This window comes from Esox lucius, chromosome 15 (genome assembly GCF_011004845.1).
Source record: "Esox lucius isolate fEsoLuc1 chromosome 15, fEsoLuc1.pri, whole genome shotgun sequence".
Classification (NCBI taxonomy): Eukaryota; Metazoa; Chordata; class Actinopteri; order Esociformes; family Esocidae; genus Esox; species Esox lucius.
Window position 1 is genome coordinate 9,315,970 of NC_047583.1, and position 25,549 is coordinate 9,341,518.

Consider the following 25,549-nt stretch of genomic DNA (forward strand, 5'->3'; position numbering starts at 1 on the left):
TGTTTCCATAATTTGTTCATTTAGTTTATGTATTCCGTTTCAGGGAATATGGAATGGATCTTGTCGCTTGTCTTTGAGAGGTCAATGTGCTTTATGCTAAGTCTGGGCTCCAATCAAGGAAACATTTTCCCTATGAAATCAATGCCTGAGACATGAATAACTCCTGAGTGCATGTTTCCATAATGGATTCATTCATTTAGTGTCTAAAAAACTAGACCTATCCCTTTTAGTACGAATATGAATTAATTTGTTTTCGGATTGGACTCCATGGCTTTGTAACCAGTCAAATCCCAACATTTTGAGATGTACTGAAGTTAACTGATTTTGTCAACTTAATCATAAACAGTGTTTAAAAAAGGAGCAAAAAATGAGAAAGGAATAATGTATCCTGACTCCACACACTCTGCTATCGTAGCGCACGGAAATGTTAAATTATACAAATTATTTTCCTTAATTAATTTGATTGATTGCGGCACGGAGGTAAAGTGGAGGGAAAACTTTACAGACATCATTAGTTTTTCTCAATTTAAAGATTAATCAGTAGAGCCTGGGCTCTTTAACTCTGTCATTTGTATATTTAATGGGCTGCTGCAGAATCTATGGTGGTAATTAGTGCTAGTCTCGCTCTCATTAATACGACTGGGCTGATTAATGCTAGCGCTACGCTAACATGACTGGAGTGATCCGCGAGCTGTTCTGACTAGATTACACCAGACGAACCTTGTTTGTTTGGCATCATGACGAATAGAATAGTCCTCAACAAAGGATAAGGATATAGAAGGATTCAACTAAAGACAATGTGTTTGTTGTTTTCCTTTCAGAGATATAATGGCATTTAGGATTGTGTTGCAGAGTGAGTGTGTGGCGACTGCTTTTTAATCTTCCACTGTCGGCTCATACTGCTTCCTACATGTAATAAACACCAGTTATGATATCTATAATTGCATTGCAGATAACATCGGAAATCCTTATTAAAACAAATAATCTCCAGATGAGTTGGAATCATCAGTCAGACTTATATTCACACAGACTAGATCTGGGAATATTGACTGTACACCATTAAAACAGGCGTGTCTGTTTCCATGAATGTGCGTTAGTGCGTGTTTCTCTGGAAGTACTGCGTGCGTGTGTGTGTGTGTTTGTTTGTTTGTGTGGGTACTGCGTGTGTGTGTGTGTGTTTGTTTGTTTGTGTGTGGGTAATGTGTGTTTGTGTGTGTCTATACACTGTAAAATGTGTATCAACGCTCACATGACACTACTAAAGAACAATGTTGCATTCCACTTTACTGTCAAGCAAGAGTCTCTCTTTCTGGTCTCATAGTAAAGTTTCTCTCTGGTCCTCCTTGTTGAATCTGTCCACATCTCCTTGTGGAAGTCCTCCTAATTGAATCCCATTCTGGTCCTCCTAGTGAAGTATCTTTCTGGTCTTCAATGTAAAGTCTCTCTTTATGGTCCTCCTGGTCTGTCTCTGGATCTCCTGGTAGTCTCTCTGGTACACATAATAAAGTCTTTCTCCCTGGTTCTCTTGGTGGAGTCTTTCTCTGGTTCCCCTTGTGTCTTTTTTACACTGGGCTCCCACAGCTAACCATGCCTAAAGAACCCTGGTTCAGCAGTGAGAGGCCAGAACAGAATGATCCCTGAAACATTTGTGTATCTGACTGATGTAACTGGGTGTGTATGGGGTCCACTGAGTAGTATGTCCCCTTGGGTGCAAACCGTTCATGAGCCTCAAGAATAGACTTCAGATTACACTTGCTAAAAACATCTAAAAAAGCCAGCCCAGTTCTGGAACAGCATTCTTTGGACAGATGAAATTTAAGATTAACGTGTACCAGCATGATGAAAAAAGTGTGGTGTTAGGCTTGGAATGGCTCATGATCTGAGGCATACCACTTCATCTGTGGAACTCGGTGGAGGCTGTGGGATGACATGGGCATGCATGGCTTCCAATGGCACTGAGTCACTAGTGTTTATTGATGATGTGACAGAAGACAAAGGCAGCTGGATGAATTCTGAAGTGTATAGGGATTATTGTCTGCTCGTCTTCAGACAAATCCAGCGAAGTTGATTGGACTGTGCTTCACTTTAGAGATGGACAGTGACCCAAAACATGCAGGCAAAAGCAACCCAGGTTTTCTTTAAGACAAAGAAGAGGAATATTCTGCAATGGCTGTGTCAATCACCTGATCTCAACCCGACCGATTGCTGTAAACCAAACATAAAGCAGAAAGACCCACGAACAAAAAACAACTGAAGACAGCTGCAGTAAAGGCCTGGAAAAGCATCACAAAGGAGAAACCTAGTGTTTAGTGACATCCATGTGCTCCATACGTCAAGCAGTCATTGCCTGCAAAGGAGTCTCGCCAGAGTATTAAAAATTAGCATTTTATTTATGATTGTGTTAATTTGTCCAATTGCATTTGAGCCCCTGTGTATGAAAATGGTTTCATGAAATAGTCTTGTATTTAAGCTGAAAGTGGGCACTTCAATTGCATCTCGGTTGTTTCATTTCAAATCCATAGTGTTGAACATTGTGTTGAAAATAAAAAAATTGTGTCCAAATATTTCCAGACCATACTGTAGATAGATAGAAGTATTCACTCCCTTTGGACTTTTCCTTGGACTTTGCCACTGATCAACACAAAAAGTCCATAATGTCAATGTCTGCAAATTGTTCTAAATTAATTGCAAATACAATTGAAAACAATTGATTGCATACATATTCATCCCCTTCACCATGACACACCTTTAATGGGCTGTGGTGCAACCAACAGTCTTTAGAAGTGTAACGGGTGGTGGTGCTGGGCAGCAGGGAGCGCTGGCGGCTGCCCCCAAAAAAAATGTCCGGGGGAAACCTCTGGGGTGCTGCCAGATGAGGGATGGGAGTTGGTATCACCCTCGGCCTCGGGGAAGATCCGGGACCAGCTGGCACAGAACAGAGTCCCACTCGAGCAACCCCTCCATGGCGTCCTCGTCCATGGAGTCATACTCTGTATCCGACTCTGAGTCATCGGGCGAGAGGGAGGTCGGAGAACCAGTCCCCCTGGCAGGAATACTCCCCTCTCGTCCGCGGGATTGGCTGATCCTCCCCGAAGAAATAGCTGAGACGCCGGTATTCCTCCTTCGGGCGTCTCAGGCTTCTCCCATGGCAACTGGTACTGGTCCATGTGGCCACAGCAGTTTTGCTTTTCTTGTTCGTTGCTTTTTTTTTGTCCGACCTGCTGGTTCCTTGCTGGTCGATCATTCTGTAACGGGTGGTGTTGGAGAGGAACCAGGTGCCGGCGGAATAACGTTCGATGTTGACTTTTAATTGAAACAAACACAGAGTACAAAGCAAACGTAATGAAAGTAAAGGGGCTGACTTTAAACAGCAAAACGGAAGCATTGACCGGTTACATGTGGACATACAACAGCAGCAACAACAACAATGATCAACAAGTGAGGGGAGGGGAGGAGAAACATTTAAACACATACTAATGGAATGATTGGGACCTGGTGTGAATGATTGAAGACATGTGACACAAAACCAGTCTGGAATGTGTTTGTGGAGTGATGGGAACTCGGGGTGCACGGCACGGTGGTGCTGATCCTCACCGTACCGTGACAAGAAGTAATGAAATTAGTTAAATGGGGTCTAACTTCATTTCAGGTTAAATACACCTGTCTCTGGGAGGTCACACAGTTGGTTAGTACAATTCATAAATAAAATAGGATATAAGAATATTTCCAAGGTTTGAATATCCCCGGGAGCATGTAAAGCCCCCGGGAGCAGGTACATATTTTTAGAGAATCTTACACAACTGTGAGTCTGTCTAGAACTGGGCCTCCTCAAAAACCAAGGGTGAGAAGGGCACTTTTTAGGGGAGCCACAGAAGGCATGTGAGAGACTCTGAGACTGTGGAAGACACTATGGTCTGATGTGACCAAAATAGAGCTTTTTGCCCACAATGCTAGGTGCAGTGTTTGGCAGGAGCTTTACACTGTACATCATCCTGAGAACACCATCCCTATTTTTAAACATAGTGGTGGCAGCTTCATGCTATGGGGATGCTTCCACAGCACACAGGACCTTCGACTGGGATTGAAGTTTCATCTTTCAGCACGACAACAACCCAAAGCACATAGCCAAGACATCACTGGAGAGGCTTTGTGAAAAGTCTGTGAATGTCCTTCAGTGGTCCAGTCAAAGCCTGAACCTCAAACCAATTGAGAATATGTGGAAAAATTGCTGTTCAGCACCCCATCCAACTTCACAGAGCTTGAGCAATTTTGCAAGGAAGAGTGGGAAGAAAATGCTGTCCAGATGTTCAAAGCTGGTAGAGACTCTACCTGCTCCCATAACTCCAAAGACTCATGGCTGCAATCGCTGCCAAAGGTGCATCTACCAAATATTGACTAAAGGATGAAAATACTTAAGGAATCAATCATTTTCTGTTTTGCATTTGTTATTAATCTAGAACAGTTTGTAGATGATATTATGAGTGGACCTAGATGTCATCAGAAAATGGGAGTGAAGGGACACTACTCCATTCATTCTGTACACACCCACATTCTGTACAACAAAAACCATATCTCAACTGGCTTCTCATCCACTCACAGCACACAGCATTGCCTGTGTCACTAACTGCAATGGATCTGTTCCTCTGTGTGGGTGGGACCCAGCTAGGGGCAAGTTCATCGCCATCACAACACTTCCTGGATGTCAGTCTGTTTCAAGACAACGGGGTCTCCGTGAGTCTGAGTGAGCGTACAGTCTGAGACGTGTTGATGTCCTTGTTGGGGGCATCATCATGTCAGCAGGTTAAAACAGGCTTCCCCGCTCTGTCATGGGGTCTGTACTCTCCCTGGCCAGGTTCTAATGTGTGCATTCCGCTAGGCTACAGGTCCTTCCAGGAAGTGTGTAACGACAGCATGTGGCCAACGTGCCCTGATACTGAGAAGGTTAATGAAAGAAGCAAGCACTATTGCCCTGATGTCATGCTCTTATTCAGAAACCGCAGCATGTCTTCTCCTAATGTCGTAGCGATGGAGAGATGGAAGACCGATGAGAGAGAACGCAGGAAGGAGAGAATGGGTGATGGAGAATGAGAGGTTAAAGAGGGCTAATTTGACGTCACATATCTGTCATGGCCCCTCGTGTCTCAGTCAATTCAAGGTCACATATGTGGATGCCACTTAGTGGGACATGTGACATGCTGTGTCTTTCTGTTGGCTTGGTTTAAATTCACTACGTTGTTAAGGAGTCACTGCAAGCTGACCCTCTTGTATATTATGAGAGTACTTTATATTAGTGCTTTGGGTTTTCTTTTGACCAAGTTTCTCAGTTCTCATCACATTGTGTAGAACATCCAGATTCGTAATTCCTCCAAATTCCACTATGACGCTGTTCCCAAATAAACTGAGCTCAGAATTCCCAGAGTGTTCCTTGCATGCGAGTCAGGGATCTAAAGCAGGGATGAAGGGATATAGATGTAGGGAAGGAGAGAGAGAGACAGAGACAGAGGAGAGAGCAAGAGGAGGAGAGATAAAGTTGTCTTCCGGGAGTCTCCTGTCAGGTCAGAGGGAGTTGGACGTGCCTTAGAGAGCTGCAGCTCTACCTCCTAGATTAACTGCAGATTATCAGATTAACACACAGAGACCAGTCAGAGATTAGACAGGAGGAGATGTGTTTAACCTGAGCATCCAGTGCTCCCCTGGAGTCTTAATGGAGTCGTTTGACTGAACACATTGTGAGATGCACACGCACACACACACGCACACTCACGCAATGACCAGCACGCACACACGTCTGAATGGAGACATGAATACACATCTGGGATAGTGTGTTAGGTCTTCAAAGCAGGATTTTTTTGTATCCTAAATTTAGGCCATACACGTAGGCTCGGGGGAAGTGGGTTTAGGAGAGTTACACACACACGTACTGTGGATTTTGGCGGGAGCTAGGCAGGAGTGTGTGAGGATTCCCCTGAGACACTCTCAACTCGTCTACACATGCACAGATCTTCTCCTTTTATATCCTACTGTACGTTGTCCCTCTGATAATACCGTGTGTCTCCTCCCCCCTCCTGTAGGTCTTCGCTTGAGCTTCAGAACACGTGTGCCAAACGGCCTGCTCCTCTGTGCTCTGTCTCCGGGAAACCAAGAAGAGTACCTAGCTCTGCAGATCCGTAATGGACGCCCCTACTTCCTGTTTGACCCACAGGTAGCAAACTTCAGAAATCATTTCATCCCCTCCCACTTCCTTTTGACTGTTCCTGTATGTATTTAAAAATTATATATATATATATATACAGATCCAGAAAAAAAAAGAGACCACTGCACCTTTTTCTTTCCTTTCCAAAAAAGTTGAAAAGGAACGTTTTGAGTGAGCATTGAATTTGCAGTGGTCTCTTAATTTTATCCCTTCTGTTTCTCACTCAAAACCTTCCTTTTCAACTTTTCGGGTGCTGAATATGTATATATATATATATATATTTATACATTTATTTTAAATATATATCAACATACTTCAAATGATGCTACTTGCTAAATATGGCCGTGACTCAGGTCTGTAAATGGTTTTACAAGTCTGGAAAATAATTCAAAATAGATTATCAGACTCCAGTTGAGTCACTGATGGTTTCTGAATGCATGTGACTTATTACAGCCACATCGAGTTCCGATGGGAAGGAATGATGACTTTTTCATCTGATTAATCGGCAACCTCTTCTTTTCTTCTTTATTCGAAAGCACCAAACTTTCAAAGTGTGCTGGCGTTAGGATTGGCCTCCAATTAACTTGTTCCCCCCAGCCACGATGTGTGCATACCAATGGCAAGCTAATTAAGCAACAGCAACACACGCACACACCCAGACACAAAGGCGCACACACATGCACTCAGACAGGAACACACACACACACTCAGACAGGAACACACACACACACAGACACTCATACAGACACACAAGAGTCAATTGCTCTGATGATGAAAGCGATGATGGGAGATGATTTTAAACGAGCGTACGTCAGACCAGCAATCGCCTCTCCTCCCCAATAACCCCTCCCCACACACATGCTCGCGCACACACACACACACACACACACACACACACTGAATGAAAAGTCCTCTTCCTTCTGCAATGCTGTAGCAGCATTCCCAAACACATTTAGTTAGGCTAGTTTGGTAATTAACACTAGGAGTGGTGTCACGGCCGATTAATGTCCCCTGATAGCTCCCCCATTAGTTCCCCCATTAGCCAATTCAACAGGCCTAATGGGATTACCACCACGGGGGACCTAATTTGGCGTGACACAGGAAACTGGTATGCTCCCCCCGCCACCACACACACACACTTTCTAATGATGGAATTAATGAGCATTTTATGAAACGCTGTCTCATCCAGGAATGTTTAGCTACAGTAGTGTTGGAGCTGTCAGTAGCCAAGCCTCGTCTCTACCCTTTCTACTTCAACTGGTTAGTGATCACTGGTTAGGGACAGCTGGTTCGGGTTAGTGAGTGCTAGTTAGTGAGTGCTAGTTAGGGACCACTTGTTAGTGATCATTGGTTAGGGACAGCTGGTTAGTGAGTGCTAGTTAGGGACCACTGGTTAGTGAGTGCTAGTTAGGGACCACTGGTTTGTGATCATTGGTTAGGGGCGTCTAGTTATGGATAGTGACTGCCAGGTAGGAACCAACGGTTTGTGACTACTGGTTAGGGACAGCTGGTTCGGGACCACTGGTTAGTGAGTGCTAGTTAGGGACCACTGGTTTTGGGCTGCTGGTTAGTGATATTCGATATTCGATGTCAATGTTCAGTTTTCTAAAGAGGCATCTGTGGTAAATGTGTAACATCTGTATAATGTTTGGTCTGAAACCTGGTCGACCTAAAGCCATAATGGTCCACACACTGTGAATATCTCATGGCGTATGCAGCGAGCGTTTGGCACCTGTGTTCATATAGCGTTTGCGTGTTGAACGTGCTGACCGGGCATTTCCCACTCACCGTAGGTAAAGTTAGTTAAGAGATGTTGAGCCTCTGTGATGTTGAGTGTGTGACAGTGCAAATGCCCTCCGCACACATTCTGACATTAAGGCAGAATGAATAGGTGGTGTGAAAGTGGTCGTGGGCCGGTGTGTGTGTGTGTGTGTGTGTGCGTGTGCTTGTGTGTTGATGTGTGTGTCACCGACCCTAAAGTCAATTCCCCTTGTGGTCTATCTAAAGTAAGAGATTGGGTTCGACCCTCCCCACCCCCCCTGCTGGTTGCCAAGGCCGGCTCCCCTAATGGCAGATGGGTCTGTGTGGAGCTGCACTTTGGATAAGTGCTATTTATCTGGAGACCGGAAGTGGACATTGCTATCTCCATCAGTTTTCACTCCCAAATACACTTTATTAAAGAGAGAGGGGGCAGTAGGGCTCACGCACGCACACACAAACACACACACCCGTACGACACATCTACACCTTTTTTTCACTATTAGTTCGGAGAAACGGGAGATTTACCCTTTCTAAGAGTGTGTAATGTATAACAGCCACACACATACACACTAGCATGCACAAGCACTCACTCACACACACACACACACACACACACACACGCAGACACACAAACATTAGTTTGGCCATATAGGTAATGAAAGTGAGGACTGGGACCAGCCAAGCAGCCCAACAGATGGACAGATTGAGAGACTGAGGTTGGGTGGTTGACTGGAAGACCCTCTGATTTCATAGGACCTTGATGACCGGGTTGGGGCAAAGGAGAGACGGGGGAGGGTGGAGAGGGAGAGACAGAAGGAAGGAGGGGGAGAAGGAGGGGACGAATGAGAGAGAGGGAGGAAAAGAAAGAGAGGGGCAGATGGGGAGACAGAGAAGGACAGGGAGAAGAAGAGAGGGAGGGATAGAGAGGGAGGAGGTGGGGTGATAGAATGGGAGGATAGGAAGGAAAGGCAGTGGGAGGAGGGGTGGAGTAGTACAGAGTAAAGGTGTTGGCAGTGGGAGGAGGGGTGGAGTAGTACAGAGTAAAGGTGTTGGCAGTGGGAGGAGGGGTGGAGTAGTACAGAGTAAAGGTGTTGGCAGTGGGAGGAGGGGTGGAGTAGTACAGAGTAAAGGTGTTGGCAGTGGGAGGAGGGGTGGAGTAGTACAGAGTAAAGGTGTTGGCAGTGGGAGGAGGGGTGGAGTAGTACAGAGTAAAGGTGTTGGCAGTGGGAGGAGGGGTGGAGTAGTACAGAGTAAAGGCGTTGGCAGTGGGAGGAGGGGTGGAGTAGTACAGAGTAAAGGCGTTGGCAGTGGGAGGAGGGGTGGTGTAGTACAGAGTAAAGGTGTTGGCAGTGGGAGGAGGGGTGGAGTAGTACAGAGTAAAGGTGTTGGCAGTGGGAGGAGGGGTGGTGTAGTACAGAGTAAAGGTGTTGGCAGTGGGAGGAGGGGTGGAGTAGTACAGAGTAAAGGCGTTGGCAGTGTGAACTATCAACTGGACTGTTAAACAGATCTCATTAACAGTTGATGCAGCATCCTGCATATACAAGGAACACAGTGGCATTATGACCCACTCCCAAATGAGTTAGAAAGAGCTGAGTATCTGACATGATAGGGTCTGGACAACTACTGTCTACCCTTACCCACAGCAGGAGAGAGACGGGGAAACACAGAGATAAAGACACACACAGAAAGAGAGAGTCCAAGGGAGGGAGATTGTAGGGGAAAGAGATGGTGAGAGAGATGGGGGGGGTGGGGCAGAGATGGGGAGAGAGATGGGGGGGGCAGAGATGGGGAGAGAGATGGGGGGGGCAGAGATCGGGAGAGAGATGGGGAGAGTGATGGGGAGAGAGATGGGGGAGTGATGGGGGGTTGTCAAGCTCCTTGTCCACCCCTGTCCTACTGTGTTGTGGTTGTAGTTAAGTAGACTTGTCTGCTGTCTACTGGGTAGTAAAGGTGCCAGGAGGCTGATATACCTTGGCATTCATACATATATTGATCTTATCATTAAATCTTCATCACACAGCAGAGATGCACAGCTTTGTTGTATGTGTGTGTGTTTTTCAGTGGCTGTATGTGTGTGTGTTTTTCAGTGGGTGTATGTGTGTGTTCCAGTGGGTGTAGGTGTGTGTGTCAACTCTTCTCCCTCTCTGCAGAGTGCCCATCTCGCCTGCTAAGTGCTGATACAGATGATGTCATACATACTTCAAAAAGACAATAAAAAAACATCTCTCTCACACACACCCACCCACACTCCACACAAACTGCAGTGTGTATTTGCGTGTGACCTCTGTCTTCTCCCAGGGCTGGGCTGTGGCAGTGGGTGTGGAGGGTGACGACGGGAGGAGCTACAGTGATGGCCAGTGGCACAGCGTCATGGCAACCAGGAAACAGGCCGTGGGAACGATCATTGTGGATGATCAATACCAAGGTAACACTCTCCATGGGTACGATAATGGTGTGTATGTGTTGGTGTGTGTTAAGCCTAGGCTCTCCTCTTCTATTGAGGTATTATCCAGGTTAATCTGAGTCACCATGTGTTTGATTACAATAATTAGGCTACTCTACATCTTCTTTCTGTATATGGACCACAGGAATGCAGTGTGACTGAGTGTGTGTGTGTGTGTCCATGTCTTTGACGTTCTCTCTGATCATGTGTTTCAAACATAGAGTTCAAAGTCAGGCTAGAGCAACAGTTGTCCAGTAATGACTGTTTTTCTGTATGGAGAACCATCCAACAGATTACCAACAATAAACCGAAGGCTCCCCCAGCTATAGATGACCCCTCACTGCAAACTACCCTTCACTGCAGATGACCCCTCACTGCAAAACTACCCCTCACTGCAGGCAACCCCTCACTGCAAACTCCCCTTAACTGCAGACGACCCCTCTCTGCCAACTACCTTTCACTCCATATGACCCCTCACTGTAAATTACCCTTCCCTGCAGACAACCCCTCACTGCAACCACCCCTAACTGCAGACCACCCTTCATTGCAAACCACACCTAACTGCAATGCTGTCACCCCTCCTCCACACCAGTGACTGTCCCATTAACACTGCATCTGTCAACTGCAACTGTTTAAGTTGTCAGACTGACTGTGAGTCCATGTACCATGGAACGTTTGACCGGCTGGTAGCTCGTGCTGTCAACACAACCTGGAACTTATCTCAGACTAAACAGTACAGGTGCTGATTTCAGAAAACACCACTCTCCTTACCCACGTTGGGATTTAGGGCTCAGCTGTTAGTCTGGAGAACATCGTCTCCCAGCAATTTCAGGTGGGAGGAAGGCATCGCAGGTTACCATGAAGGCCAGCGGGTGTACTGAAATCACCTGGTCATTCTTCATCCCGCTCTCCGTGTCAGACGTAGAGCCCATCCTCACCTCTATGAGGACTGAACTGCAACACATTGAACGGTCTGCAGTGAGAGTTGTCGGCTGACACTTATCTTCCATCCAGGAAATATCAACACCCCCCCATTCCCCAAAATCTCCACAGGTAGATTGAGGGCAGGTAGTTTGAGGGCAGGTAGATTGAGGGCAGGTAGACTGAGGACAGGTAGTCTGAGGACAGATAGACTGAGGACTGGTAGTCTGAGGGTAGGTAGTCTAAGGAGAGGTAATCTGAGGACCGGTAAACTGAGGACAGGTAGTCTGAGAGCAGGTAGATTGAGGACAGGTAGTCTGAGGGCAGGTAGACTGAGGACAGGTAGTCTGAGGACAGATAGACTGAGGACAGGTAGTCTGAGGGCAGGTAGACTGTGGGCAGGTAGACTGAGGACAGCTAGTCTGAGGACAGGTAGACCTAGGGCAGGTAGACTAAGGACAGGTAGACTGAGAGCAGGGAAACCTCCAAACTGTCAACTATAAAAACCTAGTCCAATCAAAGTCACCATGCAACTAGATATACTGAACTGATACTTTAAACATGTACATACATTCTACATCCACAGGTTGTACGTATATTCAACGTCCACTTTGTGTAGTTGTGTATTCTGTGTGTTAAAGTTTGTCTTCCACTACCAGTATCATGTACGGTAACGTAATGTGCTTCTGTCAATAACCTCTGTACTTCCCTGCGTAGATGTGTACATTATCTATATGTAACTAATTATTTTAACTGTGAATAGTCCCCTGGCTCATCATCCTGTGTAATATGTCCTCATTGTGTATTCTGTCCATACATGTCTGCCAGTGGCAGCACCACAGCTCTGTGGAAATGTACTAAGAGAATAAACGTTTGGATTCCCTCTGTTTCTTTCCCTCCCTTACTCCTTCTCTCCTCCCCTCTTTCTCCTGTGGCCTTCCTCCCTCTTTCCATTCATCCTAAAGCCAAGGCGTCTGGGTCAGGTGGCAGTACCATTATTGGGGAGAACACAGGGGTATTCATCGGGGGGCTTCCAGAGGACTTCACTTTACTCAGACAGGACTCAGGTAGGTCTCTACAGAATCATGCAGAGTTAGCTTGACTCTAATGTTATATTGTAGTATGGAAACATGATAGTTATCCCATTAATGTCCAAAGCCTCTCTGTCTTATTCTCTGACCATTGTTCTCTTCTCTCATTCTTTCTCTCTTTTTCTAGGCGATACCCAGTTAGTGAAGCAGGGGTTTTCTGGTTGCCTTAGAAACGTGCAGGTGAAGATGAGTGACAACCCCTCTGAGGTGTGGCAGCCTCTTGATTGGTCCAGAGCCATAGAGCGAGTGGGGGCCTATGAGAGCTGGGAGGGATGTCCCGCCCACACGGAGGAGGGGGCTCACTTCCTGGGGCAAGGTAAGAAGTGACAGATGATTGGCTCAATCCCAAGTCAACCCTTTACACCCTGTGTGGAGGTCTGAGTGGATTGACTGGTGTAAGCAATATGCTAATAGCTCCAACTTGCCCTTTGACAGGCTAGGTAGAAGTTTCACTATAATAGTAAGATCAATGCAATCTTCCCAGATATTTACAAGTGCATAGGGTGTGGGACATAGGGTTTCTTTGGAATCGGGTCATGGTTCTGAACCTTGAGGCCTCAGTCAATATATTGGCTAACTGGCACTTTCAGGGTTTGATCAAGAATAAGGAAATCAAGTGATATTGTTGGCATCTCCATATCCTCTTTTACCTTTGTAACTGGCCACCGTGGTTTGTGGAGTAAAGCTAAGCAGACAGTTAAGATTCTTGTTAGCATCGTGGTGGAGTGTGTGTTTTGTGTGTTTCCTGCGACAGGGTACTTAGAGTTGAGTCCGGAGGTGTTCAGTGGAGGACAAGATTTTGACATCTCCTTTGAATTCAGGACGGACCAACTCAACACTCTACTACTATTCTCCTACAACACACACTCTTCTGATTATATACTGGTGAGCATATACACACACATACACACACACACACATACACGCAAACTTGTTTTACTATACTTGTAAGGCCATTTTTGGGACCTAAAGTTTATTTCCATTAAATATCCTCTTTTCTGTAACCCTTAACTCTAACTTAACCATATACTTAACACCCAAAATCTAAACCTAAAACATAATACTTAATCTTAACCTGATTCCTAACTCTAACCCTAAACCCCAAATGCCTACTGACCTGTCTGTCCCAGGCTGAGTTGGAGGGAGGCATGCTGTCCCTGTTTCTGTCCTGGAATGGTCACATGACTGAATTGAGCATGTGGGCGGGGCTTAGCTACTGCGACGGGGGCTGGAACCAACTGTCATTGGTCAAACAAGGGTCTGTTATCTCGGCCTCCATCGGTGATTGGTCAGAGCAGCTGAGGGGACTGGCAGAGGGAGAGTTTCAGCTGGACTCACCCCTCTACCTGGGAGGAGTTCCTCTCAGAATAAACCATGAAGCTCTTATCAGCCATAGTCACATGCATGGTAAGAATATACACACACAGGCAATTCCATCAACACACACACGCTCACATCTAACCCCCTAACTTCTCTCAGGTCTGGGAGGGTGTGTCAGAGGCGTAAACATTCGGAGGGATCCTGTTACCATTCCTACTGGTGTACTGGGGGTTACTGCTGTTAGTCTGTCTGCTGCCCTCCGCCGCTCTGTCAGGGTGAATATGGACGGATGCCCAGCAACAGACAGTGTCTACCGCTGCCGTGGAAACGACTCTGTCCTGGTGTACACAGGTGGGGAGACCCAGAGCAGAGACCCAGGAGGACAGCCTTTTACAGGTAACACACACTGACACACTCACACACACACACACCCAGAAGGAAAGCTATTTACAGGTAACACACACTGACACAAACACACACACATCTGGGAGGACAGCCTTTTACAGGTAACACACACTGACACAGACACACACACCTCGGAGGACAGCCTTTTACAGGTAACACACACCTTAATAAACACACACACAAGCCTGAGAGGACAGCCTTTTACAGGTAACACACACCTTAATAAACACACACACAAGCCTGAGAGGACAGCCTTTTACAGGTAACACACACCCTGGTAAACACACACACACCTGAAAAGTTAGCCTTTTACAAGTAACACACACCTGGATACATATTCTCACACCTGAGAGGACAGTCTTTTACGCCCTGTGAGCCCATAGAAACACAGCAGTAATTTCCAGACTTCATTTCCTCAGAGTACACCTGTCTACCTGTCAGTCTGTTGAATATAGTACCTCAGAGTACACCTGTCTACCTGTCAGTCTGTTGAATATAGTACCTCAGAGTACACCTGTCTACCTGTCAGTCTGTTGAATATAGTACCTCAGAGTACACCTGTCTACCTGTCAGTCTGTTGAATATAGTACCTCAGAGTACATCTGTGGAACCTTCCGTATGTAATGATTGTGTGTGCGTGTGTGTGTGTGTGCATGCGGGTGTGTGTGTGTGTGTGTGTGTGTAGAGTACCTTTACAGGGTGGTGGCGTCTGGGGTGGGAGGATGGTCAGCAGGACCCTGGGAACGCGTGCGCTTCCGGGAAACAGGTAATCATGGAAATGATTTATCAGGGTTCTGTGTCTATCTACTAACCGATGGAACGACAATGCTCTTTACACGGTGGAAAGACTGAGAGAGAGAAAATAGAATAACACAATTGCAGGGTCTCTCTCTAACAGAGCTCCATGGTATTAGTTAGTGTCAGAGTTTTCAGGCATGCCCGTTCTCCATCCTGCTTTATCGGGCCAGTGTTCTGGTTCCCAGATGAGATGGAGAGTCCTGATAGCTTATCACCTGTCCCAGAGCCTCAGCAGCCCTGTCAAACACACTGGCCTGTGCAAATGGGAGCTGTGTCATTGTGGCCTGGGAATGGTGTGTCTGTTTGTCTGTGTGTGTGTGTGTGTGTGTGTGTGTGTATCTTTGTGTGTCTCTGTATGTTGTTTGTGTCTCTATGTGTCTGTTTTTGTCTGTGTGTGTCTGTGTTTGTGCGTGTGTGTCTATTTTTGTCTGTGTATGTTTGTGTCTGTGTGTGTCTGTTTTTCTCTTTGTCTGTGTTGGTGTGTGTGTGTATATGTTTGTGTGTGTGTTTTGTGTTTGTTTGTGTGTGTTTATGTTTGTCTTTGTGTGTCTATGTATGTTGTATGTGTCTGTATGTGTCTGTGTATATCTGTGTGTGTCTGTATGTGTCGGAGTGCGCATGGGATTTAATGTGTGTGTATGGGTCCTTTCACATGGCACAATAAGGGGAATTGGGGCCCATAGATAAAACCTGGAACACACATTATACAGATCCTACAACTGTAAGGTGATATAAATCATACGACTGATTTTGCTCCATGTTAACTGAGATGGATAATCCTGGTATAAGGGGCCACTGGAGGCTTTCCCTGTTCCTCCAGTATTTATGTTAAAGACTGTTGACCCGAGACGACCCGCTTTTACCCCAGCCATGCATAAAACCCACACACTCCTGTTACATCACATCATCACAGAGCTGTTGTTGTGTCTGCCCAGGCCTCGTCATTAACGCCGAGAGAGGGACAGAGTGGGGATTTAGGTGGAGAGACAGAAGGTAAAAGAGAGGAGAGAGAAAAGAGAGGGAGAGAAAAGGAGAAGAGCGGCTGATTGCGGTGAAATATGGTCCAGAATGAATGGTGGATGTATTAAATCAGGGCTGAAGAAGTTACAACTCTAATAAATTGTATTTATGCTAATGGTTAGATATGATTTACCAGCTCTATTAAAATGAAGAATATGTGGGCTGCTTTTCTTTAGGCACTGCCTCTACCACTCTCTACCTCTCTCTCTAACTCTCTCTCTACCTCTCTCTCTAACTCTCTCTCTAACTCTCTCTCTACCTCTCTCTCTAACTCTCTCTCTACCTCTCTCTCTAACTCTCTCTCTACCTCTCTCTCTAACTCTCTCTCTACCTCTCTCTCTACCTCTCTCTCTACCACTTTCTACCTCTCTCTCTACCCCCTCTACCACTCTCTACCACTCTTTACCTCTCTCTACCTCTCTACCACTCTCTACCACTCCCTCTACCTAACTCTCTCTACCTATCTCTCTTCACCTCTTAACCTTTCTCTCTACCACTCCCTCTTCCTCACTCTACTTCTTTTCTGTCTACTTTCTACCTCTTTCTCTCTCTCTCTCTATTTCTCTAACTCTCTATTCCTCTGTTTCTCTCTCCTACTCTTCCTTTTTCACTCATCCTCTCTTTGCTCCTTTTCTCATCTATCTGTCCCAACCTCATTGTTTTGTTGTAACTACCTCCCTAAAATGTCCTTTCCTCTGTCCTGGTCCTTTCTCTTTATCCCCTGTATTCTGTGCTATTGTCTCCTTTGTCCTTGCATGTCTTGTTATTGTTCTCTTGTCCCCCCACCTCTCAACATTCTCCTCCTCCACTGTTTCTCTGTCCAGTCCCAGAGATGGTGGCTCCTCCCTTTAGCATACAGAGTGGGAGTGGCTTCAGTGTTCAGGTGAGCTGGGTCCCGCCCCTTCAAGTGAGAGGAGTGATTGACAGGTACGAGCTGAGAGCCTATAACCTGGATCATCCTGAGTTTTCACCTGTCGCTGCTTCCCACCCATCTACTGGAAACCTCACAGGTAAGACGCACACACACGGAGAACCCAGGGCTGTACAGTCAGACAAACATGATGCAGTTTCATCCTATGTGGCACAATTGAAAGGAATTGCATTGACATTGTCCCAGCTGCAGTAATGCCATTCATTGTTGCTTGCAAAACAATTCTGAAGTAAGTGCAGTTTCCATGTGTTCTGCCACTAAATGCCATAAACCAATCTCACACATATCTCAAACAGCTACTATCCAATCAACGCGTCGTTGAGGGTGCCACCCTGTTTAGCCACTATTGGCCAGAAAGCGAACAGGGTTTTTCCGGCATGTGCTTGCCCTGTTCGTGGCGTGTCTGATCATCAGCTGATAGGAGCTACGGTCTTGCCCCGTGTGCCTCCATAAACATCAGCTCAGTGCAGCAGTTGTACCTGTTACACTGCCAACGGAAACAGAGCAAGAGCGTCACATGGATCTTTTGGTTCCATGTGTGAAACACAGCAGTAGGGTGCATTTATCAAAGGCCACTGATTCCTCTTTTGCCAGAAGTGCAATGAAATGACCAGATTCGCTATTAAAGGACAGTTACACTGAATAAAATATTCATCGCAAAATCATAAGCCAGGGAAATTCCAACTGAGAAAAACACTTTATTTTAGAAGTCCCCACACCCTGTAGAGTAGTGTATTGACCCTTATTTGTCCAGGTATATTAATGTCATATCTGAAAACTTATATCTGAAGTCTACAATAGACATATGTTTATAGCATGTTTTCAGCTCACAGTTATTGTCCATAAATGACCTGGCTAACTGTCAGCAATAGAGACAATTACAACTTTACCTGTTCAATTTAATTGTGCTCCTAAATGTATCAGTGTGCCTCGCGATTTTTCAACTTACGAGCGCGTGTTCCTCATAGAAAAGGCCAGTGTAGAGCGCTGAAAGCCACACACGCACACACACACACACACACACACATGTGCATACACGATGTGGGAAAAGCAGGACTCAGGGTGTGAAGGCTGTCAGGAACCAGAGCTGGTCCTGCCCAGATCCCCGTGATGTCATATCAGAGAACTCTCTCTCGCTCTCTCTTTTTCTTTCTTTTCTGATGAGGATGGTGGCTCCACGATTCGTCACTTCTCCCATCCTCTCTGCCATGTCTCTGGGCAAATATGAAGATGGGGCCCTTCTCTCCTCCTCCTCCGCCTCCCTCTCTCCGTTCCTCTGGCACACATTAAGGCGTGCGGTGATAAGGCCGTCCTAATTTATGATGGCCCTGACACCCAACGCAGAATTACGCCGACAGATAAAAACACAGAAAGCAAATGACTGTGTAATGGGGGTAGAGTGGGGCTAAGGCCTAATGGAATTAAAAGACGGCTGTGGAGAGAAGGAACGAGAGGCCGAGGGAGAGGGAAGGGGAAAAAAGAGAGGCAAAGACACCTGGCCAATTACAGCGCAGCAGAGAGGCTGTTTACCGCCGGTTGTCCCGCGGCCCTGTTGCCACGACAGCCATCTATCCGCCCACTGATTACCATAACGTCCATCGTCATGGACCCGAGCCAGAGAGCCACTCAGAGATCTCCCTCACACCTACCTTTCCTCCCTCCACTCCTCTCTCACCCCCCCCCCCCCCCCCCCCCCCCCCCCCCCCCCCCCGCCGTCCATCCTTCTCTCCATCCCTTCCCCTGTTCGACCTCTTCCAACGGGAAGCCTCGATGTTTCAGATGATGATGAATTTAATAAATAAATCCGGGTGATTTCAAACTGTAAAAATGAATTAAGCGGGGGCACTTTCCTCGGTCCGACTGTGTGTAATTTACAGTGGCCAGTGTCCTGGTGAGAGTAGCCTATTTATACAGAGGAATGAGGGGTGAAATGAAAACTCTAGGAGAAATAGAGGAGGGAGAGAGAGGGACGGAGAGGAAGGTAGGGGAGAGAGCAAGAAGGAGAAAGGAGTGGTAGAAGGAGAAAGGAGGATGGATATGTTTTTTTCTTGTCCCCTTCTAAGGAGGCTGGTCGTGTTTATCTGTCTTTGAGACATCTCAGGTTCCAGAAAGAGGATCTGCTCCTATTTATACCTGGACAACACTGAGACACAGTGACACACAGCCTGCTGACTTCCTGGGTCCCTCCCTCCTCTGTAGAGATACGAGACGGAGAAGGACACTCCCCTGGGGGCCTTCCCTGGAAAGAAACAGATAAAGAGAGAGAGAGAGAACGAACAGGAGATGAAAAGTGAGAGAGAGAGAAGGGGTAGACCTCTGAGGTATTGATGAGTGCAGAAATGAGAGGAGGAAGAGCGGAGGAAGAGAGTAATGGTTTAAAGGAAAAGCCGTATTTAGCAGGAGTCACTCTGGCTGTTAACTGCCACCTCCCCACCATCAAAACCCATGTCTCCACCTGTCTCTGTCGTCACTAGCTTCTAAAGCCACAGGAACAATGTGTCTTCTTAAAATGTGAAAGCCAGCCTACAGTAGCTTTAGCTTTTACTTTAATCTTAACCATAACAGTTTTAACCCTTAACCTTCACCTTAACATATAACCTTCACCCTAAACCCTTTACCTAAACCCATAACCTTTACTTCAACCCATAAGCTTTACTTCAACCCATAACCTTTACCTTAACCGTTTTTCTTAACGCCTAACCTTTACCGTAACCCTCTTTCTTAACCTTTAAACCTATCCCTTAACCCTTTTCCTTAACCCTTAACCATGACCTTTAGCTTAACCTTCACCTCAACTACATGGTTTTACCAGTGTTCGTTTCTGGTTTTAACTTTGTGGCTATAGAATCTTGTGAAAACCACACGGTCCCCCACCATCTCTCATCCTGTCTCCCTCTCTCTCTATCTACCTCTCTTTTTTCTCTTTCTCTCTCTCTGCCTCTTCCTCTCTCTGTCTCTTCACTGGGTGAGTAATGTGTTAGATATCAGTATTTGATAATGAAGCTGGGGCTTATTAAGAGAACTGATGGCTATATTATGCTGAGTTTTGGGAAGCTTACACATTTAGTCCTTGGTAACATCACTCTTGTCCCCACAGAAGCCCCAGAATGTTGAATAGAATACAGGGACATATGCTTTCCTGTCCCTTGTCCCATTTCTTTCCCCCTCTCTCCTTCTCACTGTCTCACTCCCCTTTACTTTGGCTTTGCATTGTATTTGTCATCTTTTTGTGTTTTTTTTATAGAGAATTGTTGATTCATATACCATATATGACAATGTGACAGTCTTTCTTTCTCTTTCCTCGTGTCTCTGTCTAGGCCTGTTGGAGGGGCTCATTCCGTTTACCCGCTATGTTGTCACGGTTACAGCTTGCACCCTGGCCGGCTGTACTGAGAGTCACCATGACAATGGTAGGGATGGAGACGTGAGATGGACCATCACTACTCCGGAAGAGGGTACAATCAAACACACACACAGACACACTCCTGTGATGAATGTTAGATCCAGGATACAGTGCATACGAGGGAGGGACATCTAAAATGGTCTGGATCCATTTACTAGAGCCACTCGGCCCATTCTAAATGACTCATTGCACTAAGACTATAATCACTCCATCGTTTAGGAGGTGCTGGAATGGATGGATGTGTTTTTGTGTGTGTGTGTCTGTGTGTGTGTGTCTGTGTATGTGTGTGTGTGTGTCTGTGTGTGTGTGCGTGTGTGTTTGTTTGTTGCGAGGGGACAGAGAGGTGAGTATGGGACTGCAAACCACCGTCATCTCCTGTAATGTTGCAAAATAACTGGAAAATATATGGCAATCTATGGTAACTCTGGCAAATTCTACTTAAATATGCTTTAAATGGTACAAAGCAGGTGTTCATATTTCTCATTGGTATATTTATTTAGTCATCTCTTTATTCCTTCATACGGGATGTGACTGAGGGCACGGCGATAGCTGCTTAGTCAGGTAGGGATTTGGGTAACCAAGGGAACCAGGGTGACATGGTTTGACAGGAGGAAGGACACTGATAGGTTGATATTTCTTGGAATGGCTCTGGGTGAGTTTAATTTATTGGTGCGCTGGAATCATAGAACAAAATATTATCGTAACATAACATACCATAATGCACAAATCAAGTCAACAACATCAGTGGCCAATGGACACAGTGGATGTAATATAATTCCCACATAGAGGCAATAGAAAGATAGGAGGCACAGCTCAATGGGTAATACTAAATTACCCCCCAAACTAATATAACTCCAAACATCAAACAGTAAGTCTGTGAATAAACATGTAATATTAGAGAGCAATTGTCTACAGTAAAAGCATTCAAACAAAAAATACATGGGTTTTACTTTACCACGTTGATACATGGATGCAGATAAATGAATCAAAGGTTTTGTGGAGTTTTGCTGGAGAGGCTGGCAACAATTCATCCACAGGTAAGAAGACTGAGGCCTTTTCCATTGCACTTGCTCCTAGCTGCCATTTAACGAGGTAGGAACCAGTGGCCCTAAAGCAACACGTGAAAAAGTGACCCATTTAGCAATGTAGAACACAGGCTCTACTAAGCTTTCCCTACATATATATACTAAATATATATTTATACAGTTAGGTATAAAATATTTGGACACTGACACAATTTTCATAATTTGGGCTCTGTAAGGCACCTCAATGGATTTTAAATGAATCAACTGAGAAAGCAATTTAAGTGCAGACTTTTAGCTTTAATACAAGGTGTTGAACAAAAATATAATATGAAACATTTAGGAATTGCAACCATTTTTATACACAGTCCCCTTATTTTAGGGTCTGAAATGTTATTGGACAAATTAACACTATCATAAATAAAATAAAAAAATTTATACTTGGCAATGACTGCTTGATGTCCGGAACACTTGGATATCACCAAACGCTGGGTTTCCTCCTTTGTAATGATTTACCATAAGTTTTGTTTTCAGCAAGTGAAATACATGCTTGATCGGGTTGAGATCTGGTGATTGACTCGGCCATTGCAGAATTTTCCTCTTCTTTGCCTTAAAAAAGCTTCTGGGTTGGTTTTACAGTATGTATTGGGTCATTGTCCATCTGTAAAGTCAAGCACCGTCCAATCAACTTCGTTGAAATTACCTGAATCTGAGCAGACAGTCTATCCCTATACACTTCAGAATTTATCAGGCTGCTTCTGTCTTCCTTCTCATCATCAATAAACACTACTGACACAGTGCCTTTGGAAGCCATTCATGCCCATGCCATCACACTGCCTCCACCGTGTTTTACAGATGATGTGGTATGCTTCGGATCATGAGCCGTTCCTTGCCTTCTCCATACTTTTTTCTTCTCACCTTTCTGGTACAGGTTGATCTTAGTTTCATCTGTCCAAAGAATGCTGTTCCAGAACTAGGCTGGGTTTTTCTTTACCAGGGAAAGAATCACAACAATCATCCACCACTGTTGTGTTTCGTGGACGTCTTGGCTTCTCTGTTGCAGAGCTCACCAGTGCATTCTTTTTTTTCTCTGTGGACTGTGGATTTGGCCACTCCTAATGTTCCTGCTATCTCTCTGATGGAGTTATTTTTGCAACCTAAGAATGGCCTGTTTCATTTGCATTGAGAGCTCTTTTGACCGCATGTTGCGGCGTTCACAGCAAAAGCTTCCAAAATTCCACACCTGTCCATGAAACAGCTTTTGAGTCAACTGTCAATTACTTTTGGTCCCTTGACAATGAGGAGCTACATACTAACGAGCTGTGATTCCTAAACCCTTCTTCCAATTTGGATGTGCATACCCTCACACTAAAGCTGAGAGACTGCCCTTTAAGCCTGTGTTAATTGTTTAACTGTAACTTGAATATATTTTGGTAAACTAACAAAATAACACAATTATTATTTTGTTAGTGTCTAATTATTTCCAAACCTAACTTTATCTTTAGTCGATATTCTCCATGACTGTCTAGTTGATAGTTGAGTAGATGGTTTCTCATGTCCAAGACAGATGGTTCAAGACAAAAAGCAAAATCTTAAAATTAACAAAAGGGTTATTTTCAATTAACTCAGTAATTCTTCCAAAATGTTTTGATAATGCTAACATTGACAAAGAAATATGCGTAATGTGTTTGCTAGGAGTTTGCAGTCTTTATTGAGTATGTCAAGTGTTTGCTAGGAGTTTGCAGTCTTTATTGAGTATGTCAAGTGTTTGCTAGGAGTTTGCAGTCTTTATTGAGTATGTCAAGTGTTTGCTAGAAGTTTGCAGTCTTTATTGAGTATGTCAAGTGTTTGCTAGGAGTTTGCAGTATTTGTTGAATATGTCAAGTGTTTACTAGAAGTTTGTACTATTTAGTGTGTCAGTTGTTCGATGAATGTATGTGTATGTAATGCAGTGTGCTGGATGATGGTTTTCAGTAATACTCTGTAAATCTAGATAGGACACTGATGTTTTTTATGTATTATGAGGAGGGGAATGGGGTGGGTATTGAGAGGTTAATCCAGACCTATTTTCACTGTCTTGCCAGTTAATAGCTGCAATAGTGATCAATGTTCTCTTTAATTGCTCTTCCATTGTTTAAGCAGTGGACTGTCATCACAGTGGTTGGATAGTAGATTAACACAGACAGATCACTCTGAGGTAGAAGACCACTTGATTGGACAGGAGAGAATGAAATAGAGAATTAAAAAAAAAAGCTCTCCCTTTGAAAAATGGGAGTTGGGGGGGGGTTGGAAAGGCAATAAGAGAATGAGGGAGACAGAATTAAGGAGATAGAGAGGCTGAAACAAACAGAGGGAATAAAGACAGATTAATTGTCACAGCTGATTATAACCCTCCATCTGATGGAGTTGGCCGCTCTGTCTTTCTACTTGTCTTCTCACTCCCTCTTCAGTAGAATCTGCTGTGTATAATTATATCTAGAACCCCTTGTTAAGGGTGGTACTGAGAACCCTTTTATCTTTGGTTCTCCATATGACCATCTATGAATGGTTCTACCAGCCCTATAACTCTTTTACAATTGAAGAATTTTTAACTATATGTTATGTCCATATAATAAGACTTTCCTATGAGGGTTTTACCCTAACACAGTCATGTTGGGAAACCCCTGGTCCACAGGCCACATCAAGCCTGCAGGTCATGTTATGTTGGCTTTCAAAGCCACGGGTGATGGGTAATTCATATTGGAATCCTAATAGAGGTAGAATATATTACCAGCAACCTGCGCTGAGTATAACAGTCAGGGCAGAGTATATTACACATTATGACTACCTAAGTCATCTAAACGGGATTAACCATGATCTAAATAAGAGGTGCAATAAATCCAAGTGCATATGGATTGGTTTTGATTGGGAAACCGTTTTTTAACTTTATGTAACATAAAATGAATCAGCCAATCAATGTACTGTACAGGATTTGCCTTCATCAACGAGCCCTTTATTCCCCAAAACGTTTTTGTTTTTAGAATGCTAAAGGTTTTAACTGCAGGCCATTTACCTTATAAATACCTTGACCTCCCACATAGGCGTTGTTTTAATCAAACCCTCTCCCTGCAAACCCTTTTGGAACCCTTTGTTCTCAGTGACACACCTACACAGGACCACACCTCTGGGCTTTTGACCCTCAGTTTGGAGCAGGTCGGGAGTGGGGCAGCCTTGGTGGGCTTGACGAGGGGTCCGGAGACTGTATGTGGCTGTACAGTGAGCTATGCAGGCAGCTTTTCACGCCGTCGTCCATTAATCTAGGTTGAGCTAAATAGCCTTGTTTAAGAGCTAATATGACGCCAGGGGTCACTGTGCAGTAGGAAAATCAATTTGAAGTGGACGTGATTACAAAAAGTGAGATTATGGTATCGATTCTAGCCGAGTGAAATTTAAACATGGTTCTCTGTCAGGAGATACCGCAGGAACAACTTGACACTCTGTTTCTCTCACTCCTTCTTTCTCTATATATTTTCCTCTATCTCTATTCTCTCTCTCTCACCCACACTCTCCGTCCTGATATGGTCCTTGGGAGCAAAGCCCTGTATCATATTGTTTTTCCATCACTCCTCTGAATTCAATAATCTGGTGATGTCTCTGTATCTTCTGTTGTGAATGCACTTCTATTCCTTTCTATTCAATTCCTTTTTTTCTATCATGTTACATTGTGCTCTATTATGTCACATTGTGAATGTCGATGTCCCACCCGTTTTTCTAGTTCCAGAAGAAGTGTACCCTCCCAGGGCAGTGTCAACCCCCTCCTCCCTGGATGTGTCCTGGTCCCCCCCTGCCAGACCCAATGGCCTCATCACTGACTACCTGCTATTCCACAATGGACAACAAGTCTACAGAGGAGCCAACACACACTTTAATATATCTGGTGAGAACTGAGAGAAAGAAAGATAGAGACATGGAGAGAGAGAGATTGAGACAGAAAGAGAGACACAGAGAGAGACACAGAGACACAGGGAGAGACACAGAGAGAGACACAGAGGGAGATAGAAATAGAGACACACAGAGAGACACACAGAGAGATACACAGAGAGAGACACAGAGAGAGACACAGAGCGAGACAAAGAAACACAGGGAGAGACACAGAGGGAGACACAGAGGGAGACATAAAGAGAGACACACACAGAGACACACAGAGAGATACACAGAGAGAGACACAGAGAGAGACACAGAAACAGAGAGAGAGACACAGA

General features: G+C 45.0%; 1 protein-coding gene across 1 annotated transcript in view; it reads left to right on the plus strand.

The window, feature by feature from the left end:
• The window catches only part of ush2a (Usher syndrome 2A (autosomal recessive, mild)), a 216,814-nt gene that overhangs the window by 75,696 nt on the left and 115,569 nt on the right, over positions 1-25,549 (plus strand). The window contains 11 exon segments of the mRNA XM_034297424.1: positions 6,072-6,202; positions 10,253-10,379; positions 12,284-12,385; positions 12,537-12,725; positions 13,164-13,294; positions 13,540-13,816; positions 13,889-14,125; positions 14,820-14,900; positions 16,777-16,962; positions 20,201-20,338; positions 25,063-25,224. Of these exon segments, the coding sequence (XP_034153315.1) occupies positions 6,072-6,202; positions 10,253-10,379; positions 12,284-12,385; positions 12,537-12,725; positions 13,164-13,294; positions 13,540-13,816; positions 13,889-14,125; positions 14,820-14,900; positions 16,777-16,962; positions 20,201-20,338; positions 25,063-25,224 (1,761 nt within the window).